The sequence below is a fragment of the Cordyceps militaris genome (genome assembly GCF_000225605.1).
Source record: "Cordyceps militaris CM01 unplaced genomic scaffold CCM_S00001, whole genome shotgun sequence".
In the NCBI taxonomy this organism is placed as follows: domain Eukaryota; kingdom Fungi; phylum Ascomycota; class Sordariomycetes; order Hypocreales; family Cordycipitaceae; genus Cordyceps; species Cordyceps militaris.
In genome coordinates this window covers 5867158-5885711 of record NW_006271969.1, presented here as the reverse complement: position 1 = coordinate 5885711, position 18554 = coordinate 5867158, and the positions used below count along the sequence as shown (strand labels likewise).

At 54.4% G+C, this 18554-nt stretch overlaps 5 protein-coding genes across 5 annotated transcripts; 4 read left to right on the top strand and 1 right to left on the bottom strand.

Moving 5' to 3' along the window:
• Window positions 1-2532: 2532 nt before the first annotated feature.
• Window positions 2533-4938, top strand: CCM_01820 (uncharacterized protein; the record flags this gene model as incomplete). Its single annotated transcript, XM_006666975.1, has 3 exons — window positions 2533-3414; window positions 3514-4827; window positions 4891-4938. 3 exons carry the CDS (start codon window positions 2533-2535, stop codon window positions 4936-4938), a joined length of 2244 nt encoding a protein of 747 aa, XP_006667038.1.
• Window positions 4939-5736: 798 nt separating this feature from the next.
• On the top strand, window positions 5737-7418 carry CCM_01819 (tRNA-dihydrouridine synthase C; the record flags this gene model as incomplete). Its single annotated transcript, XM_006666974.1, has 2 exons — window positions 5737-5907; window positions 5970-7418. The coding sequence occupies 2 exons, from the start codon at window positions 5737-5739 to the stop codon at window positions 7416-7418; spliced, it is 1620 nt and encodes a 539-aa protein (XP_006667037.1).
• Window positions 7419-8052: 634 nt separating this feature from the next.
• CCM_01818 (C6 zinc finger domain protein) lies at window positions 8053-9658 on the top strand (the record flags this gene model as incomplete). Its single annotated transcript, XM_006666973.1, has 4 exons — window positions 8053-8140; window positions 8205-8704; window positions 8760-8897; window positions 8951-9658. 4 exons carry the CDS (start codon window positions 8053-8055, stop codon window positions 9656-9658), a joined length of 1434 nt encoding a protein of 477 aa, XP_006667036.1.
• Window positions 9659-10111: 453 nt separating this feature from the next.
• On the bottom strand, window positions 10112-10514 carry CCM_01817 (uncharacterized protein; the record flags this gene model as incomplete). The annotated part of the gene is made up of 2 exons (XM_006666972.1): window positions 10112-10333; window positions 10413-10514. The coding sequence occupies 2 exons, from the start codon at window positions 10512-10514 to the stop codon at window positions 10112-10114; spliced, it is 324 nt and encodes a 107-aa protein (XP_006667035.1).
• A 3017-nt stretch (window positions 10515-13531) lies between these two features.
• On the top strand, window positions 13532-18178 carry CCM_01816 (AAA family ATPase; the record flags this gene model as incomplete). The annotated part of the gene is made up of 1 exon (XM_006666971.1): window positions 13532-18178. The coding sequence occupies one exon, from the start codon at window positions 13532-13534 to the stop codon at window positions 18176-18178; it is 4647 nt and encodes a 1548-aa protein (XP_006667034.1).
• Window positions 18179-18554: the final 376 nt, after the last annotated feature.

Sequence of the window (18554 nt, the reverse complement as noted above, 5' to 3'; positions counted from 1 at the left end):
ACGGGGACTGCATTAGCAAACACGTATTATAGAATTTGGATTGTCGAGTGTCAAGTCCTCTACTAGACCCGTGGCGGAGTGCCGTAGATTGATGACAAGAGGAATGATGGAAGAAACGAGGCTACTGTCGAGCAGGGTTGATGGTATTGTGGCAGACATGTGCATCTCAACTGTTGATGAAGGTCGCGATGTGCTAGAGCGCTAGAGCAGCTCCATCCACCCGTCCAACACATTATGGCTGATGGCACAACGCCGTCGCCAGGCTAGCGCAGGCTGCGGCAGGCTACCAACGCCTGGCAGCGCTATCCCTAATACAAGCCAGCTTCCAAGCTTCTATCTCCTATCTTGAGGCCGCCGCCGGCCTGCCAGCCATAGCAGTTCATGCGGGAGCATTTGCCACTCGGCAGGATAATATCGCGCACACATTTCTGTTTTCATTTTTGCTTTCGGATTTCCGTTCTAGGCTTGTTGTACATGTCCTCGATCCGACGCAGACCGTGTGAAGATTTTGGCATCGGCTCCCGTGATTCACCTTGATGACCCGGCGGCGTCTTGTTGGCGTACCAAGCAAGCACAGGCAACAGGCAGGCTGTGACGCAGGCCTTCTCCACGTATAGAGCAGAGAAAGAGAGAAAGCCGGCCAGACCCTGCCAAGTGCCCCGAAAAAAAAAGAGCTTCGCCGCAAAATCTCGTATTTCTGGCCCCTCGGCCCCTCCAAGAAGCCCCGATGGTGGTGGTCCTTGGTCAGGCTGTCGACAGGCAGCCAGTGATTGTTGTAGAATGGTGCGAGCGTCATGCTGATGGCCCGCTTAAGACCACCCATCGTTGGCTGCCCCTTGCCTGGTAATCTGGGAAGCTTGGAAGCTCGAAAGCTTGCTGTGATTATGTACCAGGACGCCAATCTAGTTAGTCCGCTCACGGCCTTTGTTGCGGACCGCGTTTTGATGGTGCCGTTGCTCGTTGAACCGTTCTTTTTTTGGGTGGGCGCTACAGCAGTGTTAGTGCAGCAACACTTAACGGCACCAGCGGCTCTGTCGTCACTGTGCCTGGCATCGGCCGAAGGCGTTGCGTACAGTTGCTGCAGCGCTCTGCTGTGCTTGGCTGCAGCCACCTGTCCCACGAAGGCTCGACCTATTGCTGGCAGTCTACTTACAAACTCTCCTTATAAATGCCCAATTAACCCCTTTGACGAACCGCCTACAGACTCAAACTGCGGATGCTTCTCCTGTGTCTTGCTTTGGTGCTGGTGCGTGCTCCTGTTAGTGTAATATTGGTGTTATTGCTGGTGTGCTTGCTGCTTGCTGCTTGCGTGCCTGCTCTAGCTGGGGCCGCCGCTCTCTTTTTTTTTTTGCGCGCCACCTGGCACTTCTTCACCTCACGCGCCTGGCCTGCTCGCTCCTCTCCTCTCCTCCTTTGTCCACCCGGAAACTCTCCACCACCACACACACACAAACCTCTGGACGCCTCTCGATCCTCTCGTTTTCCTTTCCTTTCCCTCCCCTCTTCTTTTTTTCTGTTCTAATCACCTCTACTTCGACGCTGGACTTTTTTGTTTCCTTGCATTTTCATCCGTTTCTTTCGTCCTCCCAGTCGCATTTCCGCCCGTATTCCTGACGACTTCCTCCCCGCCGCAGAGGACTTCTCTCAGCCAGGCCTGATAGCCCTCTGCCCCTGATTTCAGTCAACCCCGAGCCTCAGCCGACTTTGTCCTCGTGTTTTCCTCTTTTCGTTTTCCATCTCCATCTCATCAACTGCTACTGTGTTCTGTCCATCGTTGTTATCGAACCCCTTGCATTACTTCACTCTGCACTGTTCGACTCGCCTTGCTCGACTCTCGTCCGCCTCCTCGCACGTCTGACGTACGTGCACCGAACGAACCCCTTGGCCTCGACCTCTTCTGCCTATAGAGACAACACAGTCTTGCTAGACACGTAATACCTCGGAGTCTTCATCTTGTTCACTTCAGGCTTCCGTCCACGGTGAACTGTCTGACAACCATCTTGATCCCATTAGCTTGGTGATCTGACACTTCTGCTCCTTCGGATTTCTAGAACTTCTGTTATCCGCAATCTTACCAGTAGGGAAGAGTCCGCATCACAATCCTGCGAACTCTTCTTCTTGATCCTAGCAATACTCTATACTTGCTGCTGCTGGAATCCTTGCATCCCATCAGCCTGTCGCTCGCTTGTATCTTGCCTGCTTCATTCTGCCTCACCCACATTCAACCCTTGGGCACATACTCTCCTGCCTTCTCTTGGACAAGCCGATAAAAGGTTCGCTCTCTTTGCTTTCACCTCAATTGCACGTGCTCTACATTTACCATTCACCCTGCAATGCTCCTTTCCAAACCGACTCAGAAGCCAGGGAATCTCGAGACAGAAGATCATTGCTAACACTCATTAGCCACTTCGCACCACATCCCTGGAACTTGGTGATTTTTAGTCATCACCCAATCTCCTTCGAACCTAGTTACTGCACGACGAGTGCACTTGTGCGCCGGCGAGCCAATATATTCCGACTTGCCAAGAAAGTATGGCTGCGATGATTCAGACATATCCTCAGCAAACTTCAACAGCCACCATGCTGCAGTCGCGTCCTGCCTCTGCCGCTGCGATGCTACCTGTCAATCAAAACCGTCAGGGCAACCAGTATGGTCACACATCCCGAGCCTCCTCGTATGGCAGTGTTCCTACCGGTTACCGAGGCGGCTCCGGTCCCGGCCAACCCCGAAGCTTCAATCAGCTGAATCATAATCTGCAATGGCAGCAGTATGCTGCGTACCGCGCCAACTCATCATCTGCAGTTCCTACGACAAGCACATACGATCCGACAGGCCAGTACCGAGGTCCTGCGAACAATGGATCGGCTTACAACTTCAATTTCACGACACCAAACGTCACCCGCGACGATTCCGCTATATCACGAAGCTTCACTGGTCAACAGCCGGTCTGCTACAATCCCGCGGCCAACGGCAAAACTGCCCCGGACAGGTATCGCAGAGCAACCCCCCAGCCTCTTCAGCACAACCGCTCCCAGAGTACCAACCTACCTGTCTCCAGTGGCATGTATCAGCTTCAAGACGGGTCATTGTCAGTACCCAACTTGTCGAATGGCATGAACGCTGGTAGCCCGAATTCGGTCGAGGAGCTGTACAACCGCGCCGCCCAGGACGAGGCCATGAGATCGCGCCGCCGCAGCATCCATTCATTAGATACTCAAGGATCTCTTCCTCCAATCATACGACCATCCTCCGCCGCTCGACCCTCATCTGCAGGCCGACCATCGTCAGCCGGACGACGTGCAGACCAAAACATCAATTCGGCCACGCTCGCACCCGCTGGTGTCATGCACACGCGCAAGGGAAGTTCGGATAGTGTCTCATCCAACCGTAGCGCTAGCTCGCGCCCGTCATCTGTAAGTCAGCATATTTTCGAGATACCCTGCCGGCCCCAGTCCTTTTTGTGTGGCCCGCTCAAGCTTGCAGCACACTGGCTAACAAGGATTGACATACAGGCTAACCGGACCACGCCTCCCCCCACTGGCAACCTCTCTTTCCCTGCAGACAATGCCTCCAAGACTGAGCAGTCTAAGCAACTCAATGTTCCTCCCCGCGTAGCCTCTGGCGACGGCGTTAAGCGCACACACAGCCCCTCGCCGTTATCCAAGCCCGCAACCATGCCTGCCGAGGCCGCCGAGCCTCGTCCTGCCACCACTTCTGGCTCACCCGGTCTCAAGCTGGACAGCCCGGCAGCGAAGCATCTTGCGGCTATCAACCAAAAAGGCACCAAGGCCAAGAGCAAGACGTCAAGACTTCGCCGTGCATTTTCGTTTGGCAGCGCTGCCGAGCTTCGCAGGGTTGTCGAAGAGGAGCCCCTTGTCACCCCCGCATCGCCAACAAAGCTTCATAAGGATCCCTCACCCGAGCAAGCCTACGATGCCGAGCAGGCTCGCATTGCAGAGGCCCAGGAGGCTAGCGGACTTGGAAACAGCATATACGGCTCCCGCTTCTTCGGATCTACCGACAATCTATCCATATCTTCCACCGCCTCATCGGCTTCCATTATGATTCGCAAGATGGGCCGTGGCATGAAGAAGAGTACCCGATCCCTAGTAGGCCTGTTTCGTCCCAAGTCCGTTATTGGCGTACCGGCGGCTGAGGCAGCCATTCCCGAGATTAGCGAGGCAACCGTCTCCATGATCACGGTGGAAGCCGAGACGCAGCGTGTCAATGTCACGGCGGACCCTGTGGCTACCAACGGCACCACTGGCTTCCCTCACCTCGAGCGAAACTCTATTGACGCTGCCCACGTCCCGGAAATGATATCCGAGCAGGTGGTCAACCCTGTTCATGAGCAGTCCGGACCAAGACGCAGCATTGTTGGTGGTGACAAGGAGCGTGCTGAAGTGTTGGCTGCCGTGCGTAAGGGCATTCTCAAGCGACCCGGCTCTTCCAGCCCATCGACGAGACCAAATGAGTTAGCGTCCCCGGAACTCATCCTCCCAAGTGTTCCTGCTATCAGTGACTCGCCAATTTCTAGCGCACCAAGCACACCCAATGACGAGGGCCAGGGCCATAGAAGGACTGGGTCTATTGCTCTTGGCAATGAGGATTACTTCATGAATGCCCTTCGCATGCGTGCTGATAGCAAGAGTGCCCCGGGAACACCCTCTGGCAGCAAGAGAAACGCGACATTTTCTCCGCGCATCATCTTTCACGACACCTGGCCTCCTCAGGAGTATGACCGCCGAGGCGAGATTGCTACGTGCAACCGTCTCACTCCTATGCTGGCTCAGCAGATTAAAGAAGAACTCAACAGCTTCAAAATGGTGAGTACCAGATGATTATGATTTGTTTGTTCAGAGAGCAGAATATGCTAACAGTGCCTGTAGGAGATGGAAGTGCACGAAAACTCCAAGATTTACACACATTTCTTCTGATGACGGCAGCTGTGACATGTTGTCTGGTTGACTGAACAATTGGATGTTTTGACGAAGGCATGGCAACATGCGGAGTCACATTGTATTCAATCATGTTTTAACATTGGTGGCGTTTGGGAACCGCATATTTGGTGTCAACGGTGTTTTGTTTTTTTGACCTTTATCCATCATTAGTATTTTATTTGTCGTTTACGCGTGGAATTTGTCATAGGGAATTTAGCGCAGCAATCATACAAGCGTGTAATCTGTTGAGCGGAAGAGAAGGGAAGTTGCCCACAGGCTTTTGGCATGGTCTGGGGAGACGAGCGGCGGCTTTCCGGTGGCAACTACCGCACAGGCTCCATGAATGAGGCCTCTGACACATGTGCCTGGCGACCTGCGTTTTAGTCTGATTAGAGTCACGGAATTGAAATTGTGATAGTTCTGCTATAATTTTGGCAGGTTCTCATGACGCGGGACTGATGGCATGGCGAATGCAACTGGTGACATGTTGAAAGCCAAGTCTGTACACTTATTATTAGTGGTGATGCCCCCCACCATGTTCAGTTAGTGTAATTCGCACCAGCACACAAGGCATGGGTTATTTTTGGAAAAGATCCCTGATTTTTTTTCCGAGTCGCTTCACTTCACCACCTCCAACAGGCTGCCTTCCAAACAACCCCCACGGCGCCCCCCGCACAATACCTGCATGCGCCCGGAGAGCTAGTAGTATTTATGCTTCGCATCGCGCATGGCAGAGGACTGTCTTGTTGGCGACCCTTGACCACCCAATCCCGGTGGTTGCGACACCTTGCTGCCATGGCCGCGGCGCAGGAGTCACAGCATCCCGTGGCCGTCCCAGCTGGAGATGCGACGGCGGCGGCTGCAGCTGCGACTCCGGGAACGACAAAGCTACATGGAAGGGCATTCTACGAAAGCATCGGTAGCCCCAAGTATATCGTTGCCCCCATGGTGAACCAGTCCGAGTTTGTGAGTCACGAACGCTGAAACCCTCAAACTGTCGTGGTGAGCTGACTGGAAACCTCCCACAGGCCTGGCGCATGCTCTCCCGCTCATTCCTCTCGGCCGATGAAAAATCCAAAATGCTCGCCTACACGCCCATGTTCCACGCGCGCCTCTTCTCGCAGGACCCCAAGTACCTCAAGGCGCACTTCCAGGCTACCCGCCCTGGCGCCGCCTCGACAGACGAAAGCCGATGGCTCGACGGCCACCCGACGCACGACCGGCCGCTCTTTGTGCAGTTTTGCGCCAACGATCCGGCACACTTGCTGGCGGCAGCGCGGCAGGTCGCGCCGTACTGCGACGCGGTCGACCTGAATCTGGGTTGCCCGCAGGGCATCGCGCGCAAGGGCCACTACGGCGCGTTCCTGCAAGAGGACCAGGACCTCGTGTTCCGCCTCATCCGTACGCTGCACACGGAGCTGTCTGTGCCCGTCTCCGCCAAGATCCGCGTCCTCGAGACTAAGGAGCAGACGCTGGCGTACGCGCAGACGGTGCTCAAGGCCGGCGCCTCGATCCTGACGGTACACGGGCGGCGAAGGGAGCAAAAGGGCCACCTGACGGGCGTGGCGGACTGGCAGATGCTCAGGTTTCTGCGCGACAGCTTGCCGCCCGAGACGGTGCTCTTTGCCAACGGCAACGTCTTGCAGCACGGCGACGTAGATGCGTGCCTCGCGGCCACGGGCTTTGACGGCGTCATGAGCGCCGAGGGCAACCTCAGCGACCCGGCCGTCTTTGCGAAGCCACCACCGGTAGGCGAGGAGGGTCGCGAGTACTGGCGCGGCAACGACGGCAAGGGAGGCTGGCGCGTCGACGCCGTCATGCGTCGCTACATGGACATTATACACAAGTATGCGCTCGACGCGGAGCCGCCGACGCGGCGCCCACTATTCGTGCCTGGCGACGACACGGCGTGGCTCACGGCGGACGATGCGGAGGTCACCGACGAGCGCGGGTCGAAGCGCCGCAAGACGGAGAGCGAGACCGACGGCAAACCGGTGGCTAGGAAGCAGGAGGCGCCGTCGCCCAACATTGCGGCCATGCAACCACACCTGTTTCACCTCTTACGGCACTTTGTGAGCCGCCACACGGACGTGCGTGACATGCTGGCGCGCGCGCGCCGGACGGGTGTGGCGGGCTTCGAGGCGGTGCTCGACGCCGTGGAGCGGCGCGTGGCCGAGGGCCTGCTCGAGTACGCGCGGACCGACGGCGGAAGCTTCGCGGACGAGCTGCGGGCGCTGCGGGACAGCCCGCGCGAGACGGCGGACGGCGGCGAGAGCTCGATGGAGGCGCTGGTGCGGTGCAAGAGGCCGTGGTGGGTGGCGCAGCCGATTGTGCGGCCGCTGCCGAGCGAGGCGCTGGCCAAGGGCTCCATTCAGCTGAGCAAGAAGGACCGCAAGGGCAAGACGAGGGGCGAAGAAGAGAAGAAGGGGGAGGAGGAGGGGACGGCGGATGAGGTGAAGGAAGCTGTGGCGGCGTAGAAAGGGAGAATGGGTACATAGAAACTGTATATAATTTAGAGGCTTTCATCTCAATCAAAATGTATCAATCTATAACGCTCGTTTCACGGACAAGAGGGGTGGGAGCTTGGTCTGGAACTGGGCGCTTGAGCACCGATGGAACAAGGAATACCAAGCAGATATAGTTATAGATACTGAAGCTGAAGCACAGAAATTCACTCGAGCTATAACCAGCCTTGAAGAGGTTTACGAGCGACGACATGTTAGAAGGTCTCACGCCACAAGCACAGATGTCTGTCTGCAACTTTACCAGCGCTTCCTAACGATTGGTGAAGTCTTGGAGTATGAGAGAGTAGGTAGACAGAATACGAGTAGTCGAATTTTTTTTCATCCTTTATTTTATTCATATGCTTTGCTCTACCTATCTCTGTTATACTATTGCTCCTTATATCCTTTCCAACCATTTATTCCTCTTATTATACAGATTTGTTCTTCTTGACTCTTCCACACATGGCTTATTATGTGGGGCTCTGTCGATACGAACTCGAGGTAGTTCAGCTGCACCTTGCCACTTCATCTCTACACCGTCGTGAGCTATGAATATGACAACGGCCGATTTACAAGCGCGGCGTTCAATGACAAAAACATTGCCACAATGGTCGGCGTCCCGCGCAGCACGGGCTGTCAGCTGTGCCGCAAGAGACGGGTCAAATGTGACGAAGTGAAGCCAGGATGTGGTAATTGTGCGCTACAACTTCCTGTCTCTGACGCCGGACTAGACTCTTCTTCTGACATGACACCCCATAGGCACGAAATATGGCGCGGACTGCCCAGGCTACGAGAGGAGCCTCAAGTTTGTCAGCGGAAAGCACCATGTGCGCACAAGAAAGAACCAGTCGGGGTTACCCAGCACACCAGCATCGGTCGCGACGGCGAGTGACGACAGCTTGCGCCGGTCCAGCCCCGTGTCGGCATCCCTGCTGGTGTGGGAGCCTGCGCCGCACCGCGGCCAGTTTGTGTCGACCATGGTCGAGACGGCGCGCGCGGCGATTGAAGAGCGCGATGCGAGCGGCTACTTTAGCTGGGTCCGGTTCGGGACGGTGGGTTCGTTTGCGATCCTGGACGGGGCGCTGTGCTCGCTGGCGATGCATCTGGTGGGCAAGGATGTGGCCGATGCCAACATGATTGCGCAGAGCCGGACCATGTACGGCCAGTCGCTGCATCAGCTGCAGCAGGCACTGCATCACCCCACGAAGTGGCGGGCGTCGGAGATGCTGTGCACGGCCATCTTGCTGTGCGTCTTTGAGGTGGGAAGCGCGCCTTTCTGGTGCAATGCTGGAACAAGTGCTGATCGTATTCTAGCTCTTTGCGGGAACGAGCTCGTCGGACTCGTGGCTGCAGCATGCGCGAGGGATTGGCATTCTGATGGAGCAGCGCGGCGCAAAGGCGCATCAAGAAGGATGGGATGCTGCCATGCTGCTGTCCTTCCGAGGAGTTTTGGTATGTGATTGCGTCATTGGAAGAGGCATACCGGATGCTAATGCGAGGACTAGATCATGAGCGACCTATTTTTTCCCAGAACAGACGAATGTTTTCTCACACGGCCGGAATGGCGCTCGGTGATGCGTGACAGAGGGCGGCACTTGTTGCAAGCGCCCGATTTCAATGAAGAAGCCATCGAGGCTGTCGATGAATTCAATAACCGACTAGCAGAGATTCCGGCCGTGGTAAAGGTTGGCTACCCCGTCATGGAAGCCGGCAAGAGAGGTCTACCCATTGACCACGTCGCCGCCGCCACGACCTGCAGGCTCGCCGCGGCTTGTCATGCGAGAATGTCGGAATTCTGGTCGACGTATAAACACCTGTTCCCTCAAGCCGTTGAAGCACCGTCCAAGGACCCGCAGTCTCCGTACCCCGTCATCCTGCGGTACGAGCGGCGATGGGCGGCGACGCTGCAACTGTCTCACCACGCGACCATGGGTCTGCTGCAGGAATTCCTGCAGCGGCTGGGCTGGACGCAGCCGTTTGCGACATCACAGCAGGAGTACACGCAAACCATCCTACGGTCGGTCGAGGACATTAGCCAGGGGCCGCTGGGGCCGTACAGGATCGGGTATGCGATGCGGATCGCGTATGAGCTGGCCGACGCGGAAGCGCAAGAGTGGATTCGGGGATGCTTGGATCGATTCAAGAGCACATATGCGGCGACGGATAAACAGACATATCCCGAAAAGCGGACGGATAACAAGGGTTACCGATAAATTGGGCGCATGATGAACAAGGTGAATCTGGGGCGGGTCATGTGTGCTGCATGAAATCCTAAAAGGCATGCCGCATTTTGGTGACTGGAGGAGGGGACAAGAGAGTCAGATGTACTTATGCTGGTATCATAATTACTAATGCTAAGTTCTGAGTCTATGTATACATGTAGAACAAGTCTAGTCCACCGGTGGACAATCGCTGAATCATAATGAATAGTACACTGTAGCGGGTGCGCAAGCGCACAGAGCCAAGCCGGGTCATGAGGCGTGGGCAAAGTGCCGAGGTGTAAATCGTAAGGACGTGAAGACGCCGAATGGTATCGCGAAAAAAGCAGACGCCCCTCCCCTAAAATAAGCCAACGCCGAAAAGTCGAGGTATAAAAAAAAAAAAAAAAAAAAAAAAAGTACGCTGAACGATAAGAGTAAACAAAAAGAAAAAAAAACCACAATGTCTCAGTTCTTCTTCTTGAAAACGGAGCGGGCCATTTCTGTGAGAGACGGGCCGCCAAAGAGCAGCTGGTCGGTGTGGCGGCCGCACGTGGTGTGGACGTTGACCTTGGGCAAAGGCTTTACTGAGGGCTTGAGCCACGAGGCGACGCGCTTGGAGGCGGACGAGGTTGTGGATGAGGTGGTGGAGGAGGAGGCAATTGTGCTCGGGTAGGACAGTGTGCGCTTCTGCGGCAAGGGGGATGAAAGGTTAGCAGACTTCTAATGGCCGAATGTGGTGGTGGTGGTGGTGGTGTTTTTGACGTACATCGTGGGTCAGCGGCGGCGGTGCGTGAAAGTCGTAGTAGCCCGAGCGACCGCGAGTTTCCTGCTCGTCGAGGTGATGATTGGAAGTAGCCGACTTTGTCATTGTGATTGGTGTGGGTTTTTTTGAGTATGTCTTTTGATTTTTTTGTACGGACGAGGCCAGAGGTTATGTATGGTTTGGCGAGGTTGTTGTTGTTTTCGTGCTCGCTGACAACGTGCTGCCGTTTGCGGTTGAAGCAGCTGAAGCAAGAAAAAAGGTTGGGAGTGGAGAGCGTCTTTTTGTAGAGATTGATTGAACAGAAAAACGAGAGACGTTGAGATGGACTGGTAAAAGAACAGAGAAGAAGAGGGTTCTGATGGTGGGATTGGAGAAGAGAGTGCAGGCCAGCGAAAGGGTAATAAACGAGAAGAAGGTCTTGTTGTCCTTGTCATGTGTGGTTGGTTGGCCGATGACTCGATGGTGGACGGTGGACGTTGTGCTCCAACAATTGTGAGGGGGCGCCGCCGTCGCCCGGCCCCAGAAGCCTGCAAGCCTTTTGGTAGGGCTTCCCCACTAGTAGACGACGCTCGTGTCCTATCTTGCCCGTTTTCCTTCTTCAAAAAAGAAAAAGGCGGGGACCTAGCCTACGTACGTGGCTAGTTACATAGTACTGGTACCAATGACTCTGGGGATGTGCGTGAGCAATGATGCACCAACCCTGCCCCAGGCGGGCACATATTCACACTGCGTCAGTCTCCTTTATGCCCGTCTGCGCCTGTGCTTATTATTGGGAGTTTCCCCCCCCTGGTGCATCGCCATCCTCTTTGCTTGATCGTCACCCTTGATGCAACCGTGATTGATAGCTGATCGTCGATGAATACATGCAGCATAGCATGGAGGATGGCGCGTCGGCGGGCCCGCCGTCCCACTAGCATACGTACGCCCGACGGGCTGCCGTGATTGGGCCCGTTCTCGTAATGTATCGGTCGAACTGGTGTGAGGCGAGCCAGCTGGGCGCGCCAAGTTTATCGGACATCCCAACTACGGGTTTGTACCAGTACGAATTCGTAGAGAGGTCGACTTGTCCCACTAGACTATGAGATGATGGCCCTGCGTCGGTTCCGCGGCCATCGACCGAGCTACAAGTTGAGGGGGGTCGCAAAATAGACACGGGCAAGATGTACAGATGCATTAAAAATAGATAAACACTTCATACAGCGACAAAAACCATAAGTCATAATGACAGAATATTGACCCAAGCAGCAACAAGGAAAAACAAAGAGCACGAGCCATAAAAATACCACCTCTTACATCACCTTCCCCGGAGCCCTGTCGTAATTAGGACCAGGACCCTCTTCTACCAAGGCATTTTAAGCTTTTTTATCCAGACGTCCAATCAAACCAGTCACACGATACATAGGCCTCGATGATCAGGGGGAAGATCCGAACACTCTTCTTCAGCCGGTGGGTGGCTGGTCCAAGAGACGATCAACTTGTAACTGCGGAGTAATACAGACTTGATTGAAACATGTGCTCCGTGCCAGTAAATGGTCCGCACACCTTGTTCACCGCTGCCGTGTCTCGAATAGAAAAGAAACAAAGGCCTCTCACCGTTTCGATGCGAAAACGCCGCCAACCTCTCAGCTGCCGGCGCCCCTCGGATAGCCTTGTAGGTTGGCGTTTTGGTGGACAAGCCTTGCGGTAGTCATGTACCCCCTCCCTCGGTGACGGCCTGGAATTCGCTCAGTCATTCTCCTGCCAGGTGAGTAGGTACCGACGAAACTCCTTTGCGCCGTGTGCATGGTGCCAAATTAAAAAGCCGAATCTCACTTTTCTTCTTCTTATTTATTTATTTATTTCATTTTTCATTTATGTTTCTTATTTTATTTTCAACTCAGACGCCTCCGGAACCGAAAGTGACCAGCGAATGACGACACAGCCTTGCAACTCTGCCAACAGGCGGACATGTAAATGGAGCGCTCTACCAGTCTATCAGTGTGTTTACACTACCTAGTAATCTAGTGATGTGCTATTTTACCACCAAATCTCTCTTCCATCTAGATTCTTTTTAATTTACTTGACCATTTCCTCATTATTTTTATTCATTATTCTATCATAGTACATATCGCACGCAACTAGCTGCGAAACAGCGCCCCGCCTGTCTTCTCCTTTTTCTGGCCCCCAAAATAGCATCGTGTCACAGCCAGTTGCTTCATGTTATGTAAGCTCCACAGTAGTGCTCCTCCGGCCTCCGGCTCCCACCTCAACAACGGCGCCGGCTTTCCTCCAGCTCAAGGGCCCGAAATGTCCAACATTGGTTATAATTTCGGACGTTGAACTCCGGTCTGTAAATGATGCCCATTTCAATCACGAACCCATCCTGTTACAGTCCTGCCAATCAATCCGCTGCTAGGATACCGCGGCAATAGCGATATTGAAATGGAAGCTTAAAAAAAATTCAAGTCTCCGTCTTCAGTACCCAGACACATCAACTGCTTCCATCGTAAATCTATTCATCACGTCTTTAATCGCGTTAAATCGCGCCGGCAGCACAATCGCCGTGGTGGAGAGCTGCCTGCGACCCGGTCGGAGGTACATGACCCAACGTGCAGGCCCACAGCTATTTCTTGGTACCCTTGCACGTGAGGCAGTTGGCTGGCGCACGCCAGCTTCCCTTGACACCAGATTCGCGACACGCCAACGCGCCCCCGTCTGCAACTCGCTCAGTTCATCACCCCCAAAAATTCGACAAGCTTGTCGTGCAACCTGCCCAATCGCCAAGTTTCCATCGGCGCCGATGCCTGTCGTCCTGGTGTTTCCTTCTTGATTGTTTCTCGCTCCGGTGCTGTCATCTTGGACGGTAGCTTGCCTGCATGCTTTTGCCCCCGACTCCGTCAGCTTTGCGCCCGACGTTTTTCACGCCAGCGGTAAGTTCCTTTGCCCGGCAAGCCCGTCAATAGCATGAAAGGACGCTTCATCCCTATCAACGCGCTATAAAGGTCGATGCAATGACCTGTAGGTGCTGACTTCTGCGCGCCTAGATCCAGCAAATTTAGCTCACGTCGAGACAGATCGAGACAAAATCTCCCGACCCGTGTCCCAACCCTTTCATCACAGCCGCCGGCTATCCGGTGTTCAACATGGTCAGCAGCAAGCGTAAGAGGGTCCTCGAAGACTTCGACCCGAACAAGTCGGATCCAGAGGATGAAAATTTCAACCCTACAGAAGAAGGTCCTCGCAGAACCTCCAAGAAGGCACGCCCAGCTGGAGGTCGTCCTGGGAGAAAGAGGGGCCACAGGTACCGAGGATCCGACATTGAAGATGATGGAGAAGAGCTTTCCGATAGCCAAGAAGATTCATTTCTCGAGGATGAGGATGACGACGAGGACGCCCCCATCAACGCCGCCGGTCGCAAGACCCGCAAAGTAGCCGCCAACCCCCAAAACTATGCCGAGAGCAGCGAGGAAGAAGCCCAGATTAGTGATGTCGACCAAGTGGAAAGCGCCGATGAAGCGCAAGATCGAAAACCAACCCGGTCCTCCAGCCGTGTCGTCAAGCTCAAGGTTTCCAGCGCCGCCCTCTATGACGTTCCGCGCCGTGCTACCAGGGCCACTTCGGCTAATCAAGAAGATCTTGTCGAACTGTCTATCTCTGGCCGCCATGCTGTTGTATCCCGGGGCTCCGCGAGCCGTAGCCCAGAACCTATTACCCGCAGAAGCTCTCGCGCGTCCAAGGGCGTCAAGCTGCCTCCCGAGACTATTGACGAAGCCACACAAGAGAGCAGTCTCAAGGATGCTGGTCTTGACGATGATGACCTTGATGAACTGGAAAAGGACATCCGTAATCTGCACAAACCCAAGGATGCTGATGAAACTATGCAAGACATTGAAAAGGTCGAAAATCCTGACGACACTGGTGCCGCCAACGACGACGATGATGACGACGATATCCCTACCACCCGCAGAACGCGAGCTGCACGCGCCGAAGTTGTGGTAGATGACGAGGAGGAGGATCAGGGTGCCACTTCGAGGCCCAATCGACGACTGACGCGTAAATCGAGCGCCCGCAAGTCCACACAAGAACCTAGTAGTGACTTTGAACCTGGCGACGACTCGGAAGATGCCGCCTCCGACATGGGAAAAGATGCTGCGGATGATAACCTCGATAGTCCTACCCCGCTTGGAAGAGGCGGACGCCAGTCTCGTTCGGCAGGAGCATCCCGCCACCACTCTGGTGACGAAGAGGCTGACCTGGACTTGGATGAGCTCAACGAAGAAGCCCGTGAATTGAGAAAATCATCGCGGTCCCGCCGACGCCGAGAAGAGACGCCGATTGCATATCAAGAAAACACGCGCCGCTCCCGCGCCCGGGTCAACTATTACATGCCTCCCCTCACCTCTGCAAACATCGAGGACGACGGTGAGGACCCGGCTCCCACCCCCGCCCGCCGACGCCGCGGTGCTGCCAGCACTGTATGGGACCGAAACCTCAATACTACATTCGGACCCTTTGGTGGTGGTGGTGCTGTTGGCTCCCTGCTCAACGGCCCGTGGGGCACTGGTGCTACTGGCGGTGTCGATTCGGACAGCAGTGACGATGAAATGGTGCACCGCTCCAGTATTGCCAACAACCCCGGCATGACTCCCACCTCAGCTGCTCCAAGCGGCCTGTTACCTGGCTTGCCCGCCATGAACGCAGATGGGGGTATCCCGAACGTCGGCCTGATCAAGGACCGCAAGGCGTTGGCCGATGCTGATCCTCTCGGCGTCGACCTGAATGTCGACTTCAGCAAAGTGGGTGGCTTACAAGGTCATATTGACCAACTCAAAGAAATGGTCCAGCTACCTCTGCTCTACCCAGAGCTTTTTACGAGGTTTCACGTCACCCCTCCTCGCGGTGTGTTGTTTCATGGACCCCCCGGTACTGGTAAGACATTGCTCGCAAGAGCACTTGCCAATTCGGCCGGCCATGGAGGCCGTAAGATTTCCTTTTACATGCGCAAGGGTGCCGATGCACTGAGCAAGTGGGTTGGTGAAGCCGAAAAGCAGCTTCGTCTCCTGTTTGAGGAAGCTCGCAAGAACCAACCCAGTATCATCTTCTTTGATGAAATTGACGGCTTGGCACCAGTTCGATCAAGCAAGCAAGAACAAATTCATGCTTCCATCGTCTCCACGCTATTGGCACTGATGGACGGCATGGACGGCCGTGGCCAGGTCATTGTTATTGGTGCCACCAACAGACCCGACAACATCGATCCTGCGCTTCGACGTCCTGGTCGATTTGACAGAGAATTTTACTTTCCACTGCCCGACATTGACGGCAGACGCTCCATTCTCGATATTCATACTAAAGACTGGGGTATGGCTGAAGACTTCAAAGCCTCACTTGCGGAAAAGACAAAGGGCTATGGCGGTGCTGACTTACGCGCGCTATGTACTGAGGCCGCGCTCAACGCCATCCAGCGAACCTATCCTCAGATTTACGCCTCAGAGGAAAAGTTGCTGGTCGATCCTTCCAAGATCAATGTGCATGCGTCCGACTTCATGCTCTCAATCAAGAAGTTGGTTCCGTCGTCCGAGAGATCTGCCACCTCTGGCGCTAGCCCACTGCCGGCTACCATTCAACCTCTATTGCAGGATCAGTTTGAGAAGATCAAGCGGGCCCTCGATGTGGTGATGCCGCGCCGGAAGAAGACGACTGCTCTGGAAGAGGCCATGTACGAGCCGTATGCCGACGACGACCATGGCTTTGGGCGTGAAACTCTACACCAAGACTTTGATCGCACTCGTGTGTTCCGCCCTAGACTGCTTATCCACAGCAGCCCAGGCATGGGCCAAAGCTACATTGCTGCGGGTATTCTGCATTATCTGGAAGGCGTGCACGTGCAAAACTTTGATCTGCCCAGCTTACTTGCTGACGGCCGCGCTATGGAGCAAGTCATTGTCGGCCTGTTTACTGAAGTTCGACGTCACAAGCCGAGTGTCATTTACATTCCCAACATTGATGTCTGGTACGATACACTGGCTGGTACAGTTGCGCTCGTTACCTTTACGACAATGCTCAAATCCATAGCACCTACAGATCCGGTGCTTCTCCTTGCAACAGCAGAACGTACCAAGGAGGAATTTGCCGCCAGCCCGAACCTAATTTCCGACTTCTTCGGGTACTCTCGCGACAGCCGCATCGAGATTGCACCTCTAGAGCGACCAGCTCGATTTGCCTTCTTTCGCAAGACCTTGGAGCTCATCAAGCTCCCGTCTAAAAAGTTCCCCGAGCCGAACACGCGAGAGAAGCGAAAACTAGAGGAGCTACCTCCAGCACCGAAGATTGAGCCCGCCCCACCAACCAAGGCGGAAATTAAAGCATTGAAGAAGAAGGATCACCAATTTCTCAACGCTCTCAAGATCCAGCTGCAGCCCATCATGGATCAGATCAATCGCAGGTACAAAAAGTTCCGCCAGCCCGTCATTCCTCAGGCGCAGATTGAATACTTATTTGCCGAGTCGGACCCCAACTTTGTGCGGCCTGATATTGGAGCAGCAGAGAATCGTCCCTTTGAGATTGTGAAGGACAAGAATGATATCGATGTGCTGCGAGACACCGTTACTGGAAAGACATTTTATAATCTTGAAACGACAACCATCGAAGAAAGACTTTCTAACGGCTACTACGCTCGCCCCAAAGACTTCTTGTTCGACATCAGAGCAATTGCTAAAGATGCGAAGAATATTGGCGACAAGGAAAGGACACTTAAGGCGAATGAACTCTTGAGCAATGTGGAGGTTGATATCGCCAGCATTGAGAACAGCACTGCTAGCATGTTTGACTGGGAGGCGCTATACCAGCGACAGCTACAACGAACCAAGCAGAAGGCCGAGAAAGAGAGACAAAGAAAGGCCCAGGCTACAAACCTGGCCCTGGAGCGAGTTCAATCTGATATTGGTGGCGGCAACGAAAGTGATTCTCTAGGCCCGGTCACCCTCGGCGTGCCAGTTCCGGAGGACACCAGGACCACAGCTAGGTTCCAGCTGCGAAGTCCCGAACCTGCAGCAGACGCACATGTCCTGAGCAATGGCGACTCGGCCCTTTCAAAGGATGTGGACGTTGAGATGAGCGGGACAGGTGAAGGAACCCAGTCGGTATCGCAAGTGATGGGTCCGCCACCTTTCAAGTCCCCAGGTCCTACGCAGCCGTCACAGCGATCTGCTGTCACCTCTCTCCCACCTGGTGTGCCACCCTCGGCCGTAGCCAATGACGCATCGACCACTAAGACGTCTGATCTTTCGTCCAAGCAAGGCTTATCGAACTGGGGCACTCCTCAGACAAACGGTAACTCTTCTCAAGGTAGGGACGATCCGGATATCCCCGACACGTTCCCTACCGTGCCTGGCCAGACCCCCACGCCTCAGAGCCAGGAACCCTGGCCACACTCTCAGATACCAGGCCTGGCCGCTGATATTATAAGCGCGGCAAGCTCTCTCGCCCGGCCGATATCGAGTTCGCAGCTGCAGGGCTCAGGCGAGCCCAAATTGCAGCCGCCGTCACCGTCGCAACCTAAGGAGCTTGAGCCGTATGTGGCGCAACTGGAAGACTACGTCGCGGACCACACCAGCGGCTTCTCCGTCGAGCAGCTGGAACAGATTAATCGCGAGATGATGGACAAGCTTTGGCAGTCGCGTAACGAGTGGAACAGACTGAACGCGTACTATTCGGTCAAGGGCATTTTTGATAGAGTACTTGCGGAAATGGAGTCGTTGCAGCAAGCGCCACTCGGCAGCAGCCCTTGAGTTGACGTGGCTATCGGTTTGAGTATTGGTATGGTTTCATTGTTGAAAAGGTGTTTGTGCGGAAACACTGTTTGGAAAGACTGTATCATCATTTTGGAGTCATGTTGCTTTTTTCGTATTTTTCATCAAGTATGGACTTTTTTATGCACCATCATCATATGGATGTTTAGGGGGATAAGTGTGTGTAATATTTTAGACAACATTACATATCACGCAAGTTTTGTGCTTCATTTTTAATATTTTTTAGTATTACTGCTAGCTCCGAGACTTTTTGCTGTTTTTCTTGTGTCTGAAGCGTTTAACATGTGGGCGGCAGGAAACCAGATTTGCTAACACTCTTATGTTTACTCCATCTCCTGGCACTGTAGTTCGCCTC